Source organism: Pelodiscus sinensis, chromosome 2 (genome assembly GCF_049634645.1).
Source record: "Pelodiscus sinensis isolate JC-2024 chromosome 2, ASM4963464v1, whole genome shotgun sequence".
In the NCBI taxonomy this organism is placed as follows: domain Eukaryota; kingdom Metazoa; phylum Chordata; order Testudines; family Trionychidae; genus Pelodiscus; species Pelodiscus sinensis.
In genome coordinates, this window is record NC_134712.1 from 167569206 (window position 1) to 167595621 (window position 26416).

At 39.9% G+C, this 26416-nt stretch overlaps 1 protein-coding gene across 3 annotated transcripts in view; it reads left to right on the top strand.

Annotated features, from left to right (window-relative positions):
• VPS41 (VPS41 subunit of HOPS complex) overlaps positions 1–26416 on the top strand; it is a 151899-nt gene that overhangs the window by 58647 nt on the left and 66836 nt on the right. For all 3 annotated transcript variants that reach the window (XM_006124074.4, XM_025185171.2, XM_075921736.1), the window contains 3 exons: positions 6834–6896; positions 7592–7657; positions 22451–22570. In XM_006124074.4, the coding sequence (XP_006124136.1) occupies positions 6834–6896; positions 7592–7657; positions 22451–22570 (249 nt within the window). The remainder of the gene's footprint in view (positions 1–6833; positions 6897–7591; positions 7658–22450; positions 22571–26416) is intronic.

Sequence of the window (26416 nt, forward strand, 5' to 3'; positions counted from 1 at the left end):
ATATGATAGATGTATATAAAATCATGAGTGGTGTGGAGAGGGCGCATAAAGAAAAGTTATGTATTAGTTCCCTAAATAGAAGAACTAGAGGACGCCAAATGAAATTAATGGGTAGCAGGTTTAAAACTAATAAAAGAAAGTTATTCTTCACACAGCGTGTAGTCAACCTGTGGAACTCCTTGCCAGAGGAGGCTGTGAGGGCTAGGACTATAACAGAGTTTAAAGAGAAGCTAGATAATTTTTTGGAGGTTAGGTCCATAAAAGGCTATTAGCCAGGGGATAGAAATGGTGTCCCTGGCCTCTGATTGTCAGAGGCTGGAGAGGGATGGCAGGAGACAAATTGCTTGATCATTGTCTTCGGTCCACTGTCGGCAGACAGGCTATTGGGCTAGATGGACCTTTGGTCTGACCCAGTACAGCCGTTCTTACGTTCTCCTAGGTGCAATCCCAGTAACAATTAATAATAATTTTCTGTATTTCATATATGGAGAACTGAGGCAGAGAGAGATGAAGTGATTTGCCCAAGCACACACAGGACGTCTGAAGTAGAACTGGAGATTTATTTTAGTTTTCCTGAGTCTTAATTTTGTGCCTTTTTACTGTACAGCCAAGCTTCTGGTAGTTTTTCATAGTACCAGCTTTTACTGGAGAGCAGTGTATAGTGCTCTACCTTCTCCTGATTGCTAATTGTGAAGTTCCAAACATGTGCAGATGATAAAATCAATAAATATATTTATGAAAAAAATCTGTTTAATCAGCTTCTGCTATAAAATGGAATTCGACAAAGAACAATCTCTAGATTTTTTTGAACCAGCTATAGTGCCTCATGTATTCGTTATGCATTAATGAAAAGGTATAGTCTGATAAGCTGTACTTGGTCAACCTTTGCCCAAGGTATAGTATGTATTTTTTGCCCTCCAGACATGCATCAGGCTGCACAGTGATGAGAGATGATTCATCTTCTGAAAAAAGACTTTGAGATGAGCTGCTTTGTCACTTCTGATTACACTCTTTATTTTTACTTATTACACTCTTTATTTTTCTTCATTATTTTGCCTTCTTACTTCTACCATCCTCAACTTGCCATTGGGCCAGCCTTTGTGCCTAAGGAAGAATACTGGTCCTGAGTTAGTTATAGAAGTTGGGGGGAAGCAATTTCCAGGCCCATCTGACCTGGTATCAATGAGCATTCTAGAACTAGCCTTTCAGCTTGAAAAGCATAAAGCAACGAAACAACTAATTCTGGAAAACCAGGTTGTCAATCCAATCCCTTTTGCCACTTTAAGTATAAGGCACAGAATAAGGGTGTAAAATCAGAGATAGGGATACCATATGTGTATACAGTATAGATACAGAGAATTTGTAAAACAGAATGGCTTCCCATTGTGGGATGCTTTTTAGACTACCTAAATATGTAATAAATGAGGGGAGACAGAAGGTAGAACTGGGTAAATCCAGCATAGCTTTGTAATTTGAATAGTGCACTGACTTGGAAACACTGCAAGGGAACAGGAGACAAGCTGGGTAGAGAAAGGATGAAGTACAATCAGATCAGGAACAACTTTGCTCCTCAGCCAGCGACTGGTTCTATGGCACTGTGTTCAACCCATCTTGCAGTTACTTAAAGCACAGTTGACTACATATAGATACACAAGTCCAATATTGCTGAGTTAACGTCCCTGGTAGTACTAATACTCAGACCCAATGTACTGAGCACGGTGTAGACACTCGTGTTCTATTTCCAGGTACTCTCTTGGGTCCTCATCCCTGTAATGTTTGAGGCTATGTCTACACTGCAAGCCAGGGGTGTAATACCCCTGCTTGAGCACATATGCTTGCACTAGCTTTTAGTAGTATAGTACAAGTATAAATAGCATCATATCTGCAATCTCACAAGTAGCAGTAGCAGAGGCATGGGTGAGGCATGTCAAGTACAACCCCTCCTGAAATTGGTGGGTATGTACAGGTACTTGGCATGGCTTGGCTGTGCCTCTGCTGCGGCTATCTATACCATCACAACTTAGCTGTTATTTATATTCATGCTATCTTAATGAGAGCTAGTGCTCGTGTGTGTACATGAGTGGGGGGACTCACACCTCTAGCTCATACTGTTATCTTATAGATTTAGTATGTTACCAGGAAGCTCTACTCAAGTTTCTTTGTTTCTGTGACTGGTGGCTGCCCAATTTTATCCTAAAGATCCTATTACTTTTTTCTGAAATACCTGTATTGGGCAAATCTAACTATACATTTTAGAAATGTGCAAAACAATGGGATGTGCCCAGAATTAAATTTTTCTCATAAAATGGAAATGGAAGGGTGTGATAGGAGGGAGTTACACTGCATATGAGGTTTTTTTACAGCATGTTCAAGGCTTTTTCCATCTCTGTCCTTTCTGACTGTCCTGAACAGGGGATGCATCAATGGGCCAGAGATAAGGACCGGGACATCTGTAACTCTATTGGGGTGCAGCAGGGGTGGAGAAAGGGACAGCTATTTACTATATATTTCAAAAGTGTTTGTTTGTCCCCCAGATGGGGGACATGCATCTCCTCCCCCCGCTGTATGTTCACTGTAGCTGCAGCGACCATGCATGGGCATTTCTCATTTGGACCAAGCTACTGCAGTGAAAGAGGGTTGGGGTTGGGGTCGGGGTTGGGGTCGCCCTCTCTCCCGAGGCAGCCTGCATAGTGAAGCCCTCAGCCCCACCCCAAAGCAATGATTTAAATGAAGAAAAACAAAACTTTATTTGAGATAAGGACCCAAGCAACACTGGTTAAATCTTCTAGTACAGTCATAAAGGGCAGAGATGGAAAAGGCCAGTGAGATAAGTGAGATAGAGTCCATTCCCTTGAATGTGCAGAATAAAATCTGCTTATAGGGTTGCATGTCTTAGAAAGCATGGGTCTGATATCAAGTGTGTATGTACACCATTTCTGCTGCATTGTCTACACAGTGATTGTTAAATATTACTGTTGTTTGCTCCCTGTTACAGGATAACCACACCCAGAGCTAAATAAATTTGGGCTAAGTTAATTAACCACAAACAGTCCATAAGATCATTTCTTTAACATACTGGTGCAAATTACTGAAGATCTAAGACTCATTCCATTGTTTAGCATATGTGTCCTGAGTGTCTCCTTCATTCCTCTCCTGGAAATGCATGGATGTCTCAAGTGTCTGTGATGCTTATTAGAAGTGAGTCAGTTACAGTTTCTGACCTCAGAACTATAGAGTCTAAATAACTATTTGCAAATACATATATACCCTTTTGCTCTGTCTCTAGCCAGGCAGGGTAGCGCTGTTTACAAGAAATTAAGATAATGTTTTTTGAAATGTTTTCTTTTTCCATTTATTCTGTTTTATGTTGTTTTATCCACATTTTTCCAGGAATATTTTTCACCTTCCGTTCACTTGGTCATTGACACCATTATTTAGATAAATCTTTTATCTTTCTGTTTTGTTTTTTCTTCATTGGAAAACTCATTTCTGTTGCATTTATGGCTTGATTATTCTCTTCTATTTAAAAAGAAGAAAACAATTTTCTGTTCTTAAAACCTATTAAGAATCTTTACTGTCATGATGATAGTTTTGTTTGCTGAAGCTCTTTTTAGTGTGGTTGGCTTTGATTGAAAGAGAACATCTATTTTAGATAGTCACCACCATGGTTGCAACTATTAAATAGCAGTTACCAACATTTACTTCAATGCACTAGCAGAGGAGAGGGAACTTTTCACAGAAGGAATTCCTGAGTGTAAAGAGAAAAAGCATAGTGCAGCTGGATGCTTGTAGGATAGGTCATAAAAATTATGATGCTTAGGGCATGCCTACACTAAACAATTAGTTGACTTAAGTTAGGTCAACCTACAAACAACACACAATTGTTTGTTTCTATGCTGCCCTTCTCTTGATAGAGCACATCCTCTCCATAGGAACATAAGAATGGCCATACGGGGGTCAGTATCTTTTGTCAGTGGCCAATGTCAGATGCCCTAGAGGGAATGAACAGAACAGGGAATCATCAAGTGATCCATCCTCTGTCTCCCATTCCCAACTTCTGAAAAAACTGAAACTAGGGACACTATCGTCCATGAATTTATCTAGTTCTTTTCTGAACCATGTTAAAGTCCTGGTCTTCACAACATCTTCTGGCAAGGAGTCCCACAGGTTGACTGTGCGGTGTATGAAGAAATACTTCATTTTGTTTGTTTTAGACCTGCTATCTCTTAATTTTGTTTGGTGACCCCTTGTTCTTGTGTTTTGAGAACAAGTACATAACTTTTCCTTATTTTCTCTACAAGAGACTTGATTTTATAGACCTGTATTGTAGTCGTCTTCTCTTTTCTAAGATGAAAACTCCTAGTTTTATTAAATTCTCCTCATATGGCAGCTGTTTGATCCCCCTTAATCTTTTTTATTGCCATTTTCTGAACTTTTTCCAATGCCAAGATATATTTTTGAGACGAGCTGGTCACACCTGTATGCAGTATTCAAAATGTGGGCATCCTCTGGTTTTATATAGAGGTAATACTCTGTCTTACCCTCTACCCTTTTTTAAACGATTCCTAACATTCTGTTAGATTTTTAGACTACTGCTGCACATTGAGTGAATGTTTTGGTAGAACTCTGCACAATGACTCCAAGATCTCTCTCTTGAGTGATAGTAGCTAAAGTAGTCCTCATCATTTTGTGTATATAGTTGGCATTATGTTTTCCAATATGCATTACTTTGCATATATCAACATTAAAATTTGTTTGCCATTTTGTTGCCCAGTCACCTAGTTTTGTGAGAACCTTTTGAAGCTCTTCACCGTCTGCTTTGAACTGAATTATCTTGAGGAGTTTAGTATCATCTGCATATTTTGCCACTTCACTGTTTACCCCATTCTCCAGATGATTTAGGAATATGCTCAATAGAAGTGGTCACAGTACAGACCTCTGTGGGATGCCACTACCTCTCCATTCTGAAAACTGACCATTTATTCCTACCTTTTTGTTTTCTGTCTTTTAACAACCTCTCAATCCATGAGAGAAACTTCCCTCTTATCCCATGACAACTTACTTTACTTAAGAGCCTTTGGTAAGGGACCTTGTCCTAAATGCATTATATCCACATGCTTGTTGACCCCCTCAAATAACTCTAGTAGATTAGTAAGGTGTGATTTCTCTTTGAAACCATGTTGACTTTATGGTTCATCTCTGACTTAATGTTTATCTCTGTGTCTAACAATTCTGTTCTTTACTACAGTTTCATTCACTGTGCCCAGTACTGAAGTTAGACTTACTGGTGTGTAATTGCCAGGATCACCTCTTGAGCTGTTTTTGGAAATTGGTGTCAAATTCCCATCATTTAAGACAGAAAATGATGTAAAGGATAGGTTACAAACCATAGTTAGTAGTTCTGCAGTTTCACATTTGAGTTCTGTCAGAACTCATGGGTGAATGCCATCTGGTCCTAGTGACTTGTTACTGTTAAGTTTACCAATTTATTCCAAAACCTCCTCTAGTGACACCTCAATCAGGGACCATTCCTCACATTTGTCAGCTAAAAAGAATGGCTCAGGTTTGGAAACCTCCCTAATATTCTCAGCTGTGAAGACTGAAGCAAAATAATTTAGTTTCTCCACAGTGACCTTATTGTCCTTGAGTACTCCTTGAGCATCTCAATTGTCCAGGAGTGCGCGCACTGATTTTAGTAGGGCATCAGGGGAGGTGACTGCCTGAGCAGTCAGCCAGATCCCTGCCACTCTAGACTGACTCATGTATCGGTCTGCCCTTCTGCTCCAAGATGACGCCCAGGACCCCAGTGCCCAGCCTGGCAGTTCTGGTTGCTAACGGCAGCAACAGGCCATCTATGCGATTGCTGTGGTACCCTAAATACCTCAATCTAAGTGATAACTCTCTTTGTGGAGGAGGCATGATTAGGTTGGTGTACACATTGTAAGTACTTTCAGAGTTAGGTTGATGTAAGTTGCTGAATGTTAACTAGGGATGTTAAAGTGTAACAGACTAATCTAAGCTGATTGGTTAATGCTGTTGGCTAAACTCAGTTGGCTCCTGGGAGGAAGCTTTGCTGAAACAGGGTCCATAAAGCCTCCTCCCCAGGAGCTGGGCAGGCCACTCTCAGGGAGGAGGTTTTGCTGCCACTACTCCTGAGGAGCACCTGCTGGCCTGGCTCCCGGGAAGGAGGTGTCTATGTGGCAACCTCACTCCTGGGGAGGCTTCACTGCAGGCTCTGCAATAGAAAGCTTATTTAAGCTGTATGCTGCAGAGCCCACAGCTTGTAACCCTGTAACCATTGAGATTTTCAGCAGTTACGTGGGTACCTATTTAACTGATTTTTAACATCCCTAATGTCAACTGAACTCTCTGGTGAGGCCAAGTGTTAGGTTTTGTGCTAGTTCTGCTTTCTAGTCCAGAGACTTTTTGAAGACCTGAAGGAGTATAAGAAGCATCCGTGAAGCTGAGTTTTAACCTTAAAAAGAAGCACATAGCTTTTCAGAGACATTTTTTAATATTTGTTTCATTGAGTTGATTAAGAATATGTGAATACTTTTCATATCTACTAGAAAGCATCTGTTTCAACCGAGGTGATCAGCCTACCACCAAAGGAACTCCTTATTTTTTGTGGTGTTTGAAAACCTAATTGCAAAGAAGCACTCGGATACTCTTTAATTTCATGAGATTCCATAAGGGAATCCAAGGACATTTCAGATAATTTAGAATTAAGTGTATTATGCTGTTTTAATAAGCATGTTGGACAAATTAGCATTTTCATTCACCTCCCAATATTTGTCAAACTGTGATTGTGATTTGATTTTACCTGTCTCTAGGTACAGGTATTTGGATTGTATTCAGGAGAAGAATTTCATGAGACATTTGACTGCCCTATCAAAGTAAGTACATATCTAATTCTTAACAACTATTTTATTATTGTTCTTAATAAAATACAGGTCATACTGATTCTGTAGCTAAAAAATACTAGTTCTTTGCCCTAATGTTATTTTAAATCTCTCCAAGATAGTCATCTATAGCAGTCCAAAAGCTTTTGAACTGCTTAGCTCAGGGAAAAGCTGATCTGAATTTTGCATAGTGTGAGTGTTGAGCTTTTAAAATACAAAAATCAAAGTGTGTGTGTGTGGGGGGGGGGAATTCTCAAGTTTCAGTTATTTCCTTTCTTAACCTATCCCTTTCTTTGTCAATCTGTGATTATGAATTTTGATTCTTAAGTGTTAGGTCAATGTTTTTGAATTGATTAGAATCTTAAATCTACCCTGGGATGTAATCTTAGCTGTTGATGTCCCAGAAGTGATGCTCTCCATAGTGAGGGTAAACACCAGTTGGGCTCCTCTTATCACAGAGGAACTGGCTGTAATTAGAAGGCAGAAAGAGTTGAGTTGTTAGAAGAGCCAGGTGTGTGTTTTCTTAGCAGACAAAAGGGCAATTGTTTTGATGCAAGATTTTGTTTTATGGAAGAGAACTATAATAGCATTTATGGAAGAGAACTGTAATAGCACTTGATATGGTCATCAATGTTGCAATCTAACAAATACTTCAGCAATTATATTTTTTTCTCCCCCTTTAAATGCAGATTGTTGCTGTCCACCCTCAGTTTGTAAGATCCCACTGCAAACAGTTTGTAACAGGAGGAAAAAAGGTAATCTTACTTTAATATTGTAGATCTAACATATTCTCTTCCTTTTACATTTATAGATTCCTCTGTTAAAATAAATATATATGGATATAAAAATTGTATTACATGTATCTATTCGGAAAAGTAGAAAAAAGAATCTTTTTTTTTTTTTTTTTTTTTTTTTGTGCTTTCTCTTTAGCCAGTCTTCAACAAACAAACAAATAAGCCATGAAGTTAAGTCTTGGTGGGAGAAATGAGTCCCTTTTTGAAAATGTGGATGTTAATTATTTAAAAGACAGGACCAAGAAATAATAAAAGTAATTTTGTGTTCTGACAAAATGTTGATGAAAATAATTGGACTTCATGAGTCAATTTTGCTTCATGCCACCAACTCTTTGATGTAAAACCAGAATTTGTTTCATAGAGAGATCCTCTGTGGTATGTTTTTATTTTCTGGTGTTGTCCCTTTCCTGTAGGAATAAAAACAAGGTATGCCAAACTGGGTCATAGAACTTTTGTCCTTTAAGTCAGTCATGGCTTTTTTTATTTTTATGATTTAATGGAGGATGTAATCACTTGTGAGAGAATTTAGGACCCTTACTTGTAAACTTCTTTGGGTGTCAAAGATTGACTTTTTTTGTCCATTTATTTCCACAAGGCACTTGGTCTTTCTAAAGCTAATACTAACATGTTCCTTTCTTCACCTACCAAATAATGTAATTTGACCCCTAACATCATTGTCTATAAGTTCCAGAATTGATCCTATATCATTCAGTGTACATTTTAGGGTAAAATGGCGAGGGGAAAAAAAAGATTAAAACAGTGCAACTTGAGATGATTTCTTAAAAAATCATGTAGCCATTTATTATGACCCTTTCTTTTGCATTAAAATTGAACATTTACTGTTGTAGATTCATCAAACTGAATGACCTGTGTTATGCTTATAAGAAGCACACAGGATCTTTTTCAGGGGGATAAGGCAACACGCCGCATTTATTGACAATATAACAAAGTAGAGTGCACATGAGCGTGCACACACACACACACACGATGGAATAGTTACCAGTCTGTTACTCGGCCCAACCTCTTGGCCAGATAGGTCAGGTGCAAGGTAGGAGCCAGGTTCATGTCAGTCCGGACTGATGCCCCTCCTGGTCTTGATCTTAGAAGGACAGAACCCAAAGAATTATACAAGACACCCCGTCCTTTATAGGGCTTTCCTTTCATGCAAGTCTATGTATTTTGACTCGTCAGGCCTTTGTCAGTCATTCCGCATCACAATCAGTCTTCCTATGACATGTGCTTCTTGGGAAGAAGTTGTTCTCACAGTCATTTGACATCAGTATGCTGACGACCGACCCCTTGGGGGTGTTGTCTTTCTGCCAAAAGTTGTGATTGGTTTCCTATCAAGGGGTGCTTGCCTCTAGCTTCAGGGTTCGTCAGTCTGCCCAGGTAGTCTGCGTCTTCAGTATGCTTTGGTTGTTGTTTTATGCTTCTGAGTCTCCAGCCCCTCCTCTGACCATTTGAGCATGCAGTGGACTTCACACTTATCTCTCCTAAAACATTCTCTCTCTCATTCAGAGAAACAGTACATTTACAGAATTGCAGCATGGAACAAAGGAGTACTTCCAAGTCACTTTTAACAAAGTTACAAACATTCAACATTAAACGTCCTTCTATCTACTAGAAGGCCTTACTAACACTAACATCACTATGTATTACAATATTCCATCTCTTCACTTTAACATGTTAACATCAAACCGAGTTGGAGTTAAGTTAACAAAGCTGCCTGGCCCTGTGTGAGGCCTACATCTTGTATTTAAGTTTAATCCAATCCTTTTGCTATAACATACATTTATTACAACTGACTTATTAGTTACAAAATTCCATTCCAGAGCTACAACTGGATCTTCCCTTCTAGGTGACACACAACTCCTAGTTCTACTAATAATCACTTTTTCTTCAGCAGTTCAGTTTATTACTACTATTCCTGTTCCATGCAGATGAGCCTGGCTCCCCACAGAGGGCATTGCAGCTTGGCACATGGGGTCACAGCAGGTTTTACCTGGCTATCTCTAAAAGCCAAGTTCAGGTGGTCGGTGCTGCAGCCCTGTGCACTCTTATCACAACACCCTAGCAGAGTGCCAGACTGAACCCAACAGGGCAAGCATGAGGTGGGCTTGGCCTGCATTCTTCTCCTCCCCTGCCACCTCCGAGGCCATCCTCCATCCTGAGCCTATAAATCATTTAGAACCTTCACGTGCTCTACTGCTAGTTCACAACTAGCCATTTAGGAATCACTGCTTCAGATAATGCATATCAGTGGATATCTGTCCCAACAACAAAGTTGTCAAGCCTTTGAGTGGCAGTAATGGTGAAGAGAAACTGGGAATTCATAGACTGAGGAAGCTGTCGGGTGGTAAAATAACTTGGATTCACCCGATGCTGAATGGGGGAAAAAAACAGCATCAGGGCCCTTTAACTCATCTCTTTAGTTATCTTTGATTACTTGACAGGTTGTTTTGTATTCTGCCCTCTGGGAGATGGTATACTGATTCCTAATGCATGCCCATTTCCCCTCTCCATTTTTTTTGCTGAGAGAAAAATTTCCTGAAGATTTTTTTTTAACTGACATGTTAGCACACGATTTTTAATCTTCTAATAAAATGTAGCCCTAGAAATGTTAATATTTTATATTAATTTTGTAAACCTGTAATTAAGCTTAATTTTTTGCAAATCCTACACAAACCTGAAATGATCTCTGAACAGACAGGCCCCTACACAACTGGATCTTAACCTGTGGCAGATTTGGGTAGAATAGAGAGGGCATGCAATATTAAAATAAACTTTCTTTTACCTCCTTCCCCCCCTTTCATCCCCCGAAAAACCAACCAACCAACCCCTACCTTTCAAATTTGAAGAAAACTGTTTTAATGTGACCAACTGTGACGCTACTTGTTTGATTAGTATATAGGAATAATAATTTTGAAAAACATGACCTGTCCCCACTGCAGGATTTTAACTCTAGTGCCTATTAGTAGATGCTAACATTTTTAATTCTTTCACTCTGATATTGAAGGAGAACTTTCACTGGAGTATTCCCCCGTGATTCTTTCTCGTCTAGTTAGTATACACTGGCTTTTAAGGATTAGATTTACAGATAAAAATGTTGATAAATGTTATTTTCACCACAGACGTGAGCTGAAAAATGTCCATAGACAGTTGAAATTTAGGGTTCTCCAGCATAAAGTTTCTTACTTTGCATATTAGAATTTGATTTATTGCTATATACCTATACTTTGAATATTTTTGACTTTCAATGTGTATAGTTTGTATCTTTTTTTAACTTTTTTGAATGTCAGGGTCTACTGTTTTATATAATCCCCTACCCATTGACTGAAACCTCATAATTTCCTTCAACTGTGAAAATTTAAATAGACGAACACGAAAAAAATGCTTAAAACACATATTGCACAGCTGTGAAATTTAAATGGATAACAATACAAATATGCCTAATAACATTAATATTATAAAAATTTAATTCTGCCAAGCTTGATTATTCATACAGTCACTTCAAGAAGAGTAAAGGATGTTTACAGTTAGAACAGACATGTATGAGCATTCAGTCTTAAGGCGTCTGCATGCAAATGTGTCCAAGCCAGATTTCTTTTTCCCATAATCCTGTTCGTGGGGCAGAGCGTGTTTGTGGCCCATGACACAATTTTACTGTTGCCCATGCACAGGGTTGCCAGATTCTGTTGTTTTTTGTCTGTATAGTTTTTTTTTTCTTACTGGTGTTACAAAAATGACACACTTAAAGCAAGGGTATGTGAAGTGAGGTGCATGCTGCTTGCACACAACATTGTAAAAGCCAGGTGCTCCCTCTGCATCCAGTCAAAGTGCAGCTACAGTTCAATCAGTACATCCTGCAGATTCTACGTACACAAGCACAGTTATGTCTTGGGTTATGATAATCTTGAGGCCTACGAAGATAGAGGGCCACTCATGCAGTCCACTTGCTAAAGTTAGGTTGTCCCTCACTGTTTTCAGCTCTGTTCTGAATGTAAGAAATCTGCCAGTCAGTGAGCCTCACACCTGCTCCTTTAATCGTCTGCAGAAGTAGAGGTAGGGGGAGTTAAGACAAGGACTAAGAAATGGAAGGACATTGGATTTTCACATATCCTAATGAAGGCAGTTTGATATCTTGGCACCTAACTGTCGTATGCATGGATTCAGACTCTACTCCATCTCTTAGCGATTTGGTGACGTCTCTGTTTTGGTGATAAGATACTGTTCTAGGTCTTGGTTAACACACAAACAGCAGAAGAAATCGGACTTTTCAACTTTTTCTAAGCAGAAAGAGACCATCTTTGAGTGCTAAGTTCCTGATTGAGTCATACAAGGAGGTTGACACCAAAGTCTTCACAAAGTGCATGTCAGCAATTGTTGTGCATCTCAGGTCTGTTGATCACCACCAAGGTAAGGTCTAAGACCTTCTCTTTTCTGTGCAGAGATCTGACTTCATAGGTGTGGTTCTCAATTGGCACAGTGAGACTGTATGTATTTAACTGAGGCCAGCTTTCAGGTGATAGTCAACTGTAGGTCTTCAAGTGTTATCCTTCTAGAACAGCAAGAAATTGTGAGAGACGTCTAGGCGCCTTTTGAGTATGTGATTTCAGCATGCAAAACCTTACCTCCAAGTCAAGGCCAGGTAGTTCAAGTTGATCATCTTGTGGCCATGCCAGTAAGTGTGGTGATGTTGCTGGATGGATGTCTTGGACATGCCAAAGTAAACAACAGGGTTCCCTTCGTCCCATCTACTTGGCCTGTCAGTTTTCTTCTCCCCATCAGAGATTGTACTGTACAGTACTCGTGGTAGTACAACACTGTCACTGTGTTCCATTTGAAAAAGCAGGCAGGTGCCAAATCAAAACCCTTTGTCAAGAAGCATTGAACCATTGGACTTTCTGCATCAAGAATACAATTATACTTGCTTCTTAGATGTCCAAAACGGTCTGGCAGATTATCTCAGTAGAACATTTGGCAGAGATCATGGGGAATGCCAGAAATAGACCTGCTCACCTCCTGAGAGAACAGGTTGCCTTTTCAGTTTGCAGGTAGGTCATAGCTTGAGATCACGGACAGATGGTGTGTTCCTCTCCCAGAGGGAGAACTTTTTATTTGCTTCTTCCCATTCTGTCAGTAGCAAGAGTTTTCTATACAAACGCAGACAGGATCACACATTCTAATTTTTATAGCACCGGGTTGGACTTGTTGGCTTTGGTGTTCCAAACACTTGAATCTCTCAGCTTGAAAATTCGTAATTCATTAGGTCTCAAACAGTTTTGCAGAGCCAGGGCCGGACACTGCATCCCAGCCTTCTTAGCCTACACCTTGATTAGCTACCCAGGAGGCTAACTGTTGAAACTTAAAGTTCAGAATGTTCTCTTAACTAGCATGAATACTTAACCTCCTCCATTTTCTAAGCTATTTATATGATCACAACAGAAAAGTACTTCTCCTTTGCAAGCTCCCATATAGTACATTTTGGGATTACCTGCATCACCTAATGGGGGGGAAAAAAAAGAACTCTGTTGGGGCACATCTGCATAGCAGGGCTAAAGCCAAAATAAGCTATGCCACTTGAGCAACGTCAGTTGTGTAGCTTAAATCAAGACAGCTTTTGGCACTGTCTAAGAAGCAGGAAGTCTGAGTAAGAACACTCTTCCTCTAAGTTCCCTTACTCCTCATAAAATGAGGGTTACAGGAGTCAGAGTAAGAAGTCCTCCAGCTCGACATAATTTTGACATGTCAAAATATTTGCTTGTAGTGTAGATGTGGATTATGTTATTTTGGAATAATGTCAATTATTCCAAAATAACACTACTGTGTAGAAGAAACAAAATACAAGACTATGTAGCACTTTAAAGACTAACAAGATGGTTTATTAGATGATGATCTGAGGAAGTGGGCCAGACCCACTTCCTCAGATCATCATCTAATAAACCATCTTGTTAGTCTTTAAAGTGCTACATAGTCCTGTATTTTGTTTCAGCTACACCAGACTAACACGGCTACATTTCTATCACTATACTACTGTGTATATGTACCCTAAGTTCCCTGAAAGTTCATTTGGCTGCTTTCTCATTGCTTCCTCCTGGAACGTCTTTTTTTTTTTTCCCAACCTTGCAATTGTTAGATTCTTAAAGGATTGGGTAGGCGTTTCCCCACCCATTTAAAAAAACAAAAACCTTTTGTATAATCATGGGATCTAAATATGATACAGGTTGAACCTCCTAAGTCCAGGACACACTACTCTGGCAATATCTGTGGTGTGGCAGGATCACGGATGTTGCTGGACCAGAGACCTCTGGTGCCTGGGAGTAAGAGCCAGTTGGTAGCCCAGCAGCAGGGAACCCCACCATCAGGAACAGCAAGCCCCGTGCCCGGGAAGCCCTGTCCAGGTGGGACAGAAGCGGGGCTGCAGCGGCTGGGGAGCTCTGTCTCCGGAGAGTCTCATCTCTTGCAGCAGCAGGCCAAAACAAAACCCAAGCTCTGTAGCAGCAGAGTCAGCTGGAGAGAGGGGCAGTGTCCTGGGAGGCCAGTGACTTGGGACCATCCCGTATCTGGCAAATTCGCTCACTTGGGACGAGTCAGGTCCTGAGGGTGCTGGACTAGGGAGATCCAACCTTTACTGGAGTTTTAATAGGACCTCTTTTTTAAGCCATAGTTGTGTTCAATATTGTTCATCTCTCAAAGATGGTGACATTGCTCAGTGGCTACTAACTGCCAGGAGCAGTAGAACTTCCCGCTATGATTGTGTGTATATGGGTTTTAAAATAAAATTAGTTAGCTTGTGTTCACCCTACATTTCTCACTAACGCAGTGTTAGACTGATAGGGATGAAAAGCCAGTCTACTTACTAAACGTTTTTGGGTTTTTTTGGTTTTTTTTTCAAAACCTCACTGTCATAAAGATGAGTAAAAACTCCACATGTTGGACTTCCAAAGGGCATTCATCTTTTCACAAATCTCAGGATTAAGCAGTTTAGAGCGTATCTGCAATTATTTGTCTCATTCGCTGGCAGGATGAAGGGACAACTGATCACTTTGTGGCAGCTCTCTCCCTGGTTCCCTTCCTATATCCATCTGTGTTATGATCTTTCTAAGGTTCTAAAGACTCATCACAAAGTTTTAGCACACTCTTTGAGAGCACAAACAGCTTTAACTTCTTTCTTAATATTCATTAGTGACGTTTGCAGGGCTCAGACTTATTTGCTCAAACCTTTACCCTGGCTATATTTTGTCTCAGGCCTCAAGGGATAATGCCAGATTTGGGAGAGTAATCCTTGTTTTATGTAGGCTGATACCTTCCTCCATGTAGAACTGTGTGAGAGTCACCTGATGTGGCATGGACGCGTGCAAGCACTCAAGGGGAAAAACAGGGTTTTTTTTGATACCTGATAACTGTTGTGCTTTGAGATGTTGCATGACCCCTCCTTCCCCTCTATGCTGGACTCTCCAGAAATACAGGCTGTTGGTGTGAAGGAAATGGAGGGCTGGGTCAAGGTGCTGCCACCCCTTTATACCCTTAGCAACCAGCACAATGTACACGGGGTGCATGTGCTGCCCTAACAGATACTGCTTTGAGAAAAAGATTCTCTGGCATATGCACACCTGAAGTAGAATGGGCGTATGCAACATATCTCAAAGAGCAACCATTACTCAACAAATGTATATAATTATAAAATCTTGATACCAGCACTAAGTGCATCTTCAGAAGTTTTAGGATTCATTGTGCTGAGGGTAAGCATATTATAAGAACACCATTGTACTCAATAAACAACAATGCTTCTTTTAGGAACCATTAAAGTAATTAGACATTGAAAAAAGTTTTATTTATGTTGAACAAGCTCTGCAAAGCTACTAAACTTAGTATGTGCTGTAGATGCTTCGGTGCGCACTCTCTCTTGTTCTCTTTTTTTTTTTTTTAAATTGTGCCGTGGTCAAATAAAAATGCAAAACCAATATTTTACTTCCACAAGCTGTAAGATACAGATATGTCTTGCACTTTCAAGCCTATTTGAATAAGCAATGCAAATATGGATTGAAAATTTGGATAAAATAATTGCCTCTCATTGTTGACTAAGAACAGCATTTTAGAGGTGCATGTTTTTTATTCCTGAAAAGCGTAGGTGTATTATTGAAGTGTTGATATGATCTTAGCTAGGGGGAATAGATATAGTGCTAAATGTATTTTTCTTTCTTAATTCTGCAATTAGGTACAGTATCATTTTCAATAGAGCATTTGGCAGATGATGGTAACCCTGAAATAATAATACATTGTAAATAACAAGGCATCCCTAGCCATGCCAGGTAATAGAACTTTGAGGTAAGGGGAAGAGACCAATACTGTGCTATTGAAGTCAGTAAGCTTCTGCCTGTAAAAAAAAGGTTCTAATCTTAAAAAACAACAGGCTGAAAGATAGCTAATGAGGGCGGTAAATCTGAAATAAGTATTCTTCACTTAACCCTTAGAATACCCAATTATTAACTTGTTGGTGAAGTGAATAGTATAGAACAATACAAGTATCTCCTGTATTAGAGAGTTAGAGACAAAATGAACAGAGAAGGAAGACTGAAAGATATGTAAGTTCCAAAATCAACTTATTAGGTACTTAGCTCTTGTTCAGAGATGCTTTAAATTGTCCTGCTCTTCTGATCTGTCTCACTTGGTAAAGTGATAAGACTTTGATAAGACTTTACACTTTGTGCTTTGACCAGTATCAAAAAGAGTGAAGGCACTTTTGGGGATATTGCTGGCTATTGATCAGTTACTGTTGCCTTCCACTGCTACCTATACTGAACCAGTCTGTTAATTAAGATTTTCTGAGCCTGTCTTACTCAGTGGAGTGGACAAAGCATATTCCAGGTGATGCGCAAATCCTATTGAAGTCAGAGATAAGTGTTCATCACATCCTGAAATTAGGCATTTAATACGAGGACCTACATCTTTCAGAGCAACTAGTGATTTTGGGTGTCCAATATGAAACACATTTAAAGGAAGTGTAAATTTTAGGGTGATGGTGCTAAGATCTTTCTTGGAAATCATGTCCCTTTAAGATGTCTCAAGTTGGACTTCAGTTGCTATTCAGGTTTTTAAAAATTAGGCATAGAGTTCTGTTAGGCAGGAGGTACAAGAAATAACTTTCAAACGAGGATGCCTCCAGTACATCTTGTAAGCATAACTTTTTTTTGAAAGAAACCCTTTGTCTTACATGTCATAACAATAGAGAACAATCATTTGTGGGAGGTGAGGGGGTAAAGGCCTGAGATTAGTTTAAACATCGAAAATAATATTTCAGTGCTAGAATTTCTGGCTGGCATACATAGGCTAGATGTCACTGCTTGACACATCAAAAACAAAGTTATTCTAATTCTGTTTTAATTCCAATTTATGGGGAATTCTCACAAATGTAATAAAGATATTGAAGAATTTGAAAACAAGAAGAAGACAGAATTTTTCTCATCTGCTACTGCTGTTATTAGCATAGCAGTGACATTTGTTTATTAAAGTCAAGTCTGCCAGGGAATGTCTCTGATTTTTTATTTTTTATTTTTAATTGTCTGTCTGATTTTTTTAAGTGTCAGCAGATACACTATAACTTTGCTTTGTGAGTGAGCAGATGACCTTTACCTCTGAACCCTGCGATATGTACTTCATAATAGCTGGTTGGACCACTTTGACAAATTATTAAATTGTCAGGATGCTGTTTGCAGCATAGTCCATTTTTAGAAACCAGATAGTCAGCTGTTTGATATTGCGTTGTGTAGAAGAAGAGTACCAGACAAGAAAGGCAGATTGCTTTGTAAGCTGTAAAATGTCAGTCAGTAAATACTAAGAGGTCCAGTTTAAGTGAAGTAAGAGCAAATACTATGGCAGGCTGTGTTCAGGCATTGGGTAATTTACCTTAAACAGGGGTACAGGCTGAAACATCCACCAGGCCAAATTTGTAGCTATGAGTTGTTCACAAGGATGTAGGATGTTTTGAACATACTTAAGATATATGTAGTGATAGTCATTTAATAGTAGTGGTGTCCTCTTCACTTAGTAAGCAGATATTAGAATATATGTAAGTTGATGGGCTTTTCCTCTAGTCAACACAATATGTGTCTTGTCAGACAGAAAGAGAGAGAATTAGAATTCACTTGTGTGTTATATGGCAGTAAATTGCATGTAAAATCCATGTATTTGTAACTATAAACGTACAGTGTATGTATATAAAAATATTTAATAGCTCTACATGGGATTCTAGACACAAAGTTTCAAAATACGTGAAGTATGGAAAGATACACATGGCATTTTATACCAAATAATTAACTCCGTGGTATGGAAAGTTTGGATTTCAGGTTAAATCATGCTATTGGCAGTTGGTTTGCTGGTGATAAGTAGGCTGTCAGTTAAAGCAATTAAGACTTAATCCAGTAGAAATAGCCTCCCTGAATCATCCTGGGTTTGAAGCTATGGAATTTATTCATAGTTATGTTATTAGATATAGTTTGGAAGAAAAAGTCCACTTTTTATTGACCAAGTTTCTATTGCCTTCTTGAACCCACCCAGTGTATTGCCATTTATAACAGAAGTGTTTATTTGTACTTGCTCTTGCTCGCATTCACTCTCTCTTTCTCTGTTGCTCCCCTACACTGCTGTAGTTGTGTCAAATGTGCAATTTTTTTGTAAAACTTTTTACTAGTTCAAGAAGAAATGACATAAGTTCAACATGGTATTTTTACATGACATAGATGCATGTAAAATGTGGAAAATTACCTGTGTAAATCAGCTGTAAAGAACAATTTGTTCCCTTTTGAAACATTTGTTTTTCATTTCATTGTTGTGACCGTAGTATTTGGTAGCTGGAAAAAAATCTGTTTACATTTCATCTCATTGCCATTACTGTTGCTATAGTCTTTGGTATCTGTATTCAGATGATTGAGGATTACTATGCATAATTTAAAGACTAGGATTACATGTAATTAGGGTTAATGCATGACAGGCTTTAATAAGTCAAAATACCAGTCTGTTCTCTTTAGTGGCTGCATTCTACGTGAGCTCTCTCCAAAAAGGCTGATATATTAATAGTACAACATACATAGAGTGGTATTCAATAATCTAGTTGAATTACACTGATTCAGTTTTAACATCAAAAAGTCCTTTACTTAACCCCGCGTTTCTCAAACTGTTGGTCACGAGCAACTTTTAACAAGATACCAACAAGTACATTTCTGCAAACTTCTTCTGTTGCAACTGCTAGCAGCTCGGTGGTTCAACACAGATATCTGGGTTGTGTCTACATTGGTACGATCTTGAGCCAAAGCGGCCCTTTTGTGCAAAAACATGCTGCCTGTCTACACTGGTAGGGAGTTCTTGCGCAAGAACACTAACGTTCTAATGTGTGAAATCAGTACTTCTTGCGCAAGAACTATGATGCTCCCGTTCAGGACTAAGCCCTCTTGCGCAAGAGGCCAGTGTAGACTGGTAACATGAATTTCTTGCGCAAGAGAGCATCTGCACTGGCACGGACGCTCTTGCGCAAAAGCACATGGCAGTGTAGACATTCTGTTGCGCAAATACTTTAACGCAAGAACTCTTGCGTTAAAGAGTATTTGCACAAAATCATGCCAATGTAGACGTAGCCATGGTCATTAAAATACCATAAAACAACTAAAGTGATGAGAAATCAAGAAAACTTTAGTGGGACAAAGCTTTGTATACCCCTTCTCTGTAATAGTGAGGAAATGAGGGTCAAGTCCAGTTTCTGGTGTGATGCTGTCAGAGCAGGTTTAGCTTGTTGGTTTGTATTGCACTCATATTATAATGTGTCTATATATAGGAGATGTTGGGATATGCATCTTAAAAACTGCTGCATTGTAACAAAGAGCTGAGGAGACATACCAGAACAAAACAGAGAGAAGAATGAAGGATATTTCAAAGAATGCAAGGAAGTGATTTTGCTGCTGCTATTGAAAAATAAGTACTGAGAATGCTGGCTGCCAGAGAGTGGATTTATGGGAATTAAAGCCCTAAAATGCCTTCCCCAACCAAAAAAAGGGGGGGGGGCTATCTTGGAAACATTTGTTTTTCTCTCTACATACACAGCTCCTATTGGGTTTAAATTGTTCTTGGTTTTGCGATAATGATAATTCAATACTATAGCTGTGTGGAAGATGAACTAAATAAATTAGCGAAGTGCTTTTAAGAGAAATATGCTCAATAGATTACAAACTCCTAAAATGCTTTGTAGAACATTCATGTTCAGTGAGTCTCAAGGTGGCTGTAGTGTGAGGAAAAAGAGAAATAGATTTTATTAAATGTCAGTAAAATAGCGTATATGGTTTTATTGCAGTTAAATGAGGAACACATTTTTGAGAGAAGAATATTGTCTTATTGAAGCCACTGGATTAGGAGTTCTTGCTCTTGGCACCAGTATTTGCTCCTCTTGCACTGTTCAAAATGGAAGAGTGACCTTGTAAATGGGACACTGCGTTGCAATTCAGGAGAATGGGTTCAGCTCACTCCTCTGCAACAGATTTCCCATGTGACATGGAACATGTCACTTAATCTCTGACCCCACTTCAGGGAGATGCATGCACATTTGCTTACTTCTAAGCACTTGTATAAGTGCTGTCCTGCATAAGGATGTTTTCCTGAGTGGGATCTCTGTTTCTTGATTTGCAAAACGGGGGTAGCTATTCTTTTCTCCTGGACTTTTCGCTCTGATCCTGCAAACATCAGTTTTGCACTTAATGGGCGGATTATGTACATAAAGGTACGCACATGTGTGTTTGGGGTTAAGACTATGAATTATTCATGGTTAAGTGTTGTGTGGGGGAGAGATGTCAAACCAGGCTTTCCATGGTGCAATACGTAGATGTTCCTTCTACTTCCTCTCCCCACAAACAGTATTTTTAACTATCGGCAGATGGATTTAATTAGGTATTAAGAAACCATAAAGGACATTGCCTGCCATAGTATAGCAATTCTAAATTGGTGCGTATTTGGGTCTAAATAATGTAACATTGTCAACTCTTTCCTAAAGCATGGTACAGAATAGGCAAATTCAGATAGCACTTAGTTGTCTGTCAAATCCATCTTTAATATTTTGGCTTCTGAATTTATATTGTGGACAAAAGATTAGCGCCATTTTAATGAACTACAGACCTTAAACCAATTTTCACATTTATTTTGGAAGTCTTATTTTTTTAAGTGTATTATGTTTAAGGTTTACTTTCCAGAGGTACTGGGCATCCACAATTCTCTTGGAGGCTTGGAGCTGAAGGTTCTCAGAACCTCTGGAAATCATTGGTTTTAATTGTCATAACTTCTTTTCTGTTTTGTTTTAATTCCTTGTTTTAATTTTTTTTCCAGTTTGGCTAAGCATATGGGACAAAACAACGGGATATACGTTTAGAGGCCTGTGTGGATCCAAAATTGGTATCTACGTCGGCATTGGCAAAAATGGTCTGCGGACATACACATCCGCGGATGTGGATACCTGCGGATGTCAAGCAGCCATCCCTCCAATTTGTAGGGTTCTGTTCTTAAACTCTGATGTGTGAATATTTTTGTAAATATATTCAGTTTACTCTTATTTGGCAGCTTGGATTTGTGAAGATCATTCAATTTAAAAGTTCCAGGAAATTATCCTGAAAGAATAAACTAGTTTATTGTTAATTGTTCATGCTGTCTGTTCTTAAAAATGTGTCATCCACTCTGGGTGGCTCATGAACCAAATAGGTTCAGGTAAAAGTGTTCTTCCAAGGGAACTCAGTGACTACTTATAAATAGCAAATATATTTTCAATAATCACAGTCTGTTTGCAAATAGAAAAGGGTTCAATCTGCAATCAATATTATTCCCTATAAATGTAGCCACTTTTAAAGTACCTTTATTACTTACACCATTATTAACTTACAACAATTAAAGCAAATGCTTGAAGAATATTTTTTTCCCATCGAGCCTTCTTTTAATATTATGTAAAATAGCACAAATCCGTTCCAATTGTATGTAGCCACCAACAGGAGCTATTTCTGAGTTCCATGTATTAAAGTTCTCTTGTCATTATTTTTTACTTCAGTTTAACATTACATAAAAGCAACTAAGCCAAATGATTCATGCCACTTTGTTTGTAACTTACTCACAGATTATATGAACAAAGGAACAATTATCCATAGACATTGACAGGTGTCACTGCTCTGTATGCTGTGTTAGTAAAATAATCTCATTTTGATGGGGGAGAAATTGCAAAGCATGTATTCAGTTAGTATGTGCTCTCTGCAGTGCATCTGACATGTAAAAGTTGCTGGTATAACTTGTATTTTCTGTCTCAAATTAAATTTTCTGGGAATATCTGTCTTTTGGTGCCATCTTGTGGTTATACAAGAGACAGGCATCTGTAGAACTATCCTTTGAAATCCTTGTTATAATAAAAGTGAGTATCATTTCTGGTCACCAAATCACTTGTTAATTCAGAGTAAAACATGTTCAATCTGTAGGCAGAATTGTCTGTAATGGTTTCTTACATTTTAAATGTTTCCTTGTTATCTTAGTTTGTTGAATGAGTTCTCAATACATGCGTAAGTAGGGACACCATGCGGAAAGGGAGCTGCTGATGGTTGGGGCTTCAGGCCTCTTGTATGGAGGAGGGGAGACACCGGGGCTCCAATTCAAATGCAAAGATTAGAAACACGAATCAAAAATAAGTTTCATTATATATAACATTGCTTCACAAAACTATGTGTTTGTTACACTTCTTCACAGTTGCTGTTATATGAGAAGACTTGGATGAACAGATGGAAGCCTTCTGTTTTACATGAAGGAGAAGGAAATATAAGAAGTGTAAAATGGAGAGGGCACTTAATTGCTTGGGCCAATAACATGGTATGTATTTACTGCTGCATCTGCCATCTCTGGCCACTGACTGTGTACTGTTAGCTGGTATTGTTGCATCAAATTTAGCCAATATTTGAAGCATTTTAAAGCGTCAGTTTGCCAGAATGCTCCTTTTATAAAATACTTTGCTATGTTAAAACATTTGTCCCTAGTAGTCAGAATATATTACTCTCAAGTACTGGGAAGAATGTGGTTGAGGTGTGGTGTTCTCTCTCTCTCTCTCTCTCTCTCTCTCTCTTGCTCTTCAGTATGCTCACTACTACTGTATTCTTTTGAAGAACTGTAGAGTTACCCCTGTGCAAAGCCCTTTTCGAGATGCACCCTGCCCTTATGGAAAACCAGAGTTGACAACAGCGCTGCTTGAAATGAATTGTTATTGTGAGCCCTACTTCAGACAGGTTAATGGTGTCTATGTTGAGGTTTGCACCTGTAATAACATCAGTGTAGTTCCATGGGTGTAAACTTTTAAAAATATTACTAATTTGGATAGGTCTTTGGGAGTCCTGGTTGGAAAATGCTTAGCAGAAAATTGCCCTTTTTCACGAAATGGATTAAGGTTTAAAGGGACCATGGTCATAATCTAGTCTGACTTTCTAGATTAATGCACACCATGGGCTTTCTCCCACATTTGCAGATCAAACTACAAGGTCAGGCCTAAACATTCCAAAGCCTTATATGACGTGTAGCATTTTCAAAAACATCTAAATCTTATTTTCAAATGTGACTTAGGAACCCAGGTCACCTATGAAAATGGGAGCTTTGCCCTTTTGTCCATGTTCTTCTTTTCTATTCAGTAAAGTTTAAGTTGTCAAAGGCTATTTTTAGTTGTTCTGATCAAGTTTTAGGATTAATTTATATGTAATCAACAGGCATTGCCTGCAACATGAACATGCTTCTTTTCAACAATTATGCCATTGGAATGCATCTTCACATGCTGCTTCATCATCTTCCTGGCATGACCACTGGTGATGGCTTATTCTTTTCAGAGCCATGCAATTAAAATATTTATTCTATGAAACTCTTCTGGGAGTAAATGTAACAGTTGAAGAAAGGCATCTCTAGAGAATGTACCTCATAGCAACATGGAATATTAGAGGGTGTACCTCATAGAAGCATGGAATCCTAATAACATGCTGAAAGCTGTCTGCCAGACACAAAAAGTCACAGCTAGACTTTTCCTCATATGGAAAGTGAAATGATGTTTGCCCTTCAGAAGTTTAATATAGTTGACCCTTGGTTTTTCCCTTAACCTTTTTAATGACCAAGATACTCCTTATCCAGGGCAGTTAGGGTATGTCTACACTACATGGCTCCGTTGACAGAGCCATGTAGATGAGCTTTGTAGACATAGCAAAATGAAGCGGCGATTTAAATAATCGCCGCTTCATTTACATCAAAATGGCCGCCACGCTGTGCCAATCAGCTGTTTGGTGGCACAGCGCGGTAGTCTGGACACTTGGCGGTTGACATCAAAAGCCTTTCTCAGGTTATGCCTCGTGGGATGAGGTTTACCGGGGGTGGTCGACAAATGCTTTTGATGTCGATTCCCGAGCGTCCAGACTACCACATTGTGCCGCCAAACAGCAGATCGGCACAGCGCGCAGCCATGTAGTGTCGATGGAGCCATGTAGTGTAGACATACCCTTCGTGTTCCATGCTGATGAAACCACTGTAAAGAATGCCTTTTGTGCCCTCCTAAGATTCAGTATGTTACCATTTAGTTATGTTGGTCGTATTCTGACATGTTGTGTACAAATAATTTGGATCTCACATTTTTTTGAAATAGCCACCAGACTGAATCCATAGTCGTAAAGCCTAATTCTGCCATCAGACACCTTCATTGTATGTAAAATGTTCCCCTCTGTACATGAACTACCGACAGCATGAACTAATTACAGGGTTTATAGTTATGGTAACCCAGTATATATCTACTGGGAACCTCCAGAGCTAAAAGCATGAACCTTTTTTGGCTTGAGCTAAAGGACCATAGTCTTTAGGTCCATAAATGGCTATGAGCCAGGATGGGCAGATGTGATGTCCCTAGCCTTTGTCAGTCAGAAGCTGGGAATGAGCGACATGGGATGGATCACTTGATGATTACCTGTTGTGTTCATTCTGTCTGGGAACCTTGGCATTGGCCATTGTTGGAAGACCGGGTGCTGAGCTAAATGGACTTTTGATCTGATCTAGTATGGCCTTTCTTATATTCTTATGTCTACACAGTGCTTTAATTTGCACCAAATGGGTTTAAATGTTAGCCTACATTAGTATGTGGTGCGTTAACTGACCATGTTCAAACAGTGCTATGTTAACACATTTTGGAGAACTTTTAATGTCCACTAGGACAGCTCAGCAAGATTTTGAAGGTTGGACTAGGTCTCAGATTTTGGAGCAGGGACTTAGCTGTCCTTTGTGGTATCATCTTCTGTTCTGCTTGTAGGTAAACCCAAAGAGATCTCACTGAGGCCATGTCTACACTAAGACATTATTTCAAAATTAGTTAATTCGACTTAACTCCAGATTTTAACACATTAGAACTAGTTTGAATTAGTCCAAAATAGTATCTCCACATTTAATACAACCTGCCTGAGACTTAGAGCCCCTGGAAGCACTCTGGGGAGGGCACCAGGAGAGCAGATACTTCCTGTGGCTGTTTGGTCTGGCAAGGTGCAACGTACAGTTACAGGGGCTCCTCTCTATGATCACAGCTCACAAGCCACTCCTCCACTGCCTTCCCCCTCATGGGGCAGAAAAGGGATGCAGCGGGCACATACTTTCTTATGCTCTGCTTGCCCATGCAGATGCCACAGTACTCACACCATGGAGCCAGAGCTGCTGCAAAGCCGTGCTAGGCTTACAGGCCTCGTGCTGCTCTTCATGGTGCAGTACTTCCAAACTGCCCATGTGTTGCATCAGCAGAACGAGGACGAACCCCAGCGTGGCCCACAGGCCTTGCTCACTCAGGTCCTGGTGCTCCTGCTGCTGCACATGCCCCTCAATCCCCTGGACACTGTGGAATGCTGTTCCTGGTGGAGGGAGACAAGCTCAGACTGGTGGGACCGCATCGTCCCGCAGGGATGGGATTATCAGCAGTGGCTGAAGAACTTCCACATGTGGAAGGCCACCTTCCTGGAGCTCTGCAAGTGGCTTACCCCTGCCCTGAGGTAACAGAATACCTTTGAGACCTGCCATCCCCCTGCAGAAGCATGTGACCATCACCTTCTGGAAGCTCACCACACTGGACAGCTACCTCTCAGTCGGGAACCAGTTTGGCATGGGGAAATTCACAGTCGGGGCCATGCCTGTGTACCTAGCCAAGGCCATCAACCACATCCTGCTATAGAGGGTTGTCACTCTAGGAAACGTGGACACCATTGTTGATGGTTTTACCGTCGTCAGCTTCCCCAGCTGCGGGGGAAGCCATCGATGGCACGCACATCCCCATCCTGGGCCCTGACTACCATGATTCGGAGTTTATCAACTGAAAGGGGTACTTCTCCATGGTGCTGTGGCCCCTCTTGCGTCACAAGGGATGCTTCACCAACATTCAACGTTAGATGGTTGGGAAAGGTGCACAACGCCCGCATCTTCCGGCACTCCTGCCTCATTCACAAGTTGCACAATGGCATTTTGTTTCCCAACTGCACCATCAGAGTCAGAGAGGCGGACATGCCCATCGTGATACTGGGCAATGCAGCCTACCCCTGGCTCCCTTGGCTCATGAAGCCCTACATGGGCAGATTGGAGGAGTTCTACACCAGTCTGGGCAAGTGCTGAATGGTCATAGAATGTGTGTTTGGGTGTTAAAAGGGAGGTTCGGGAGTCTCCTCACCC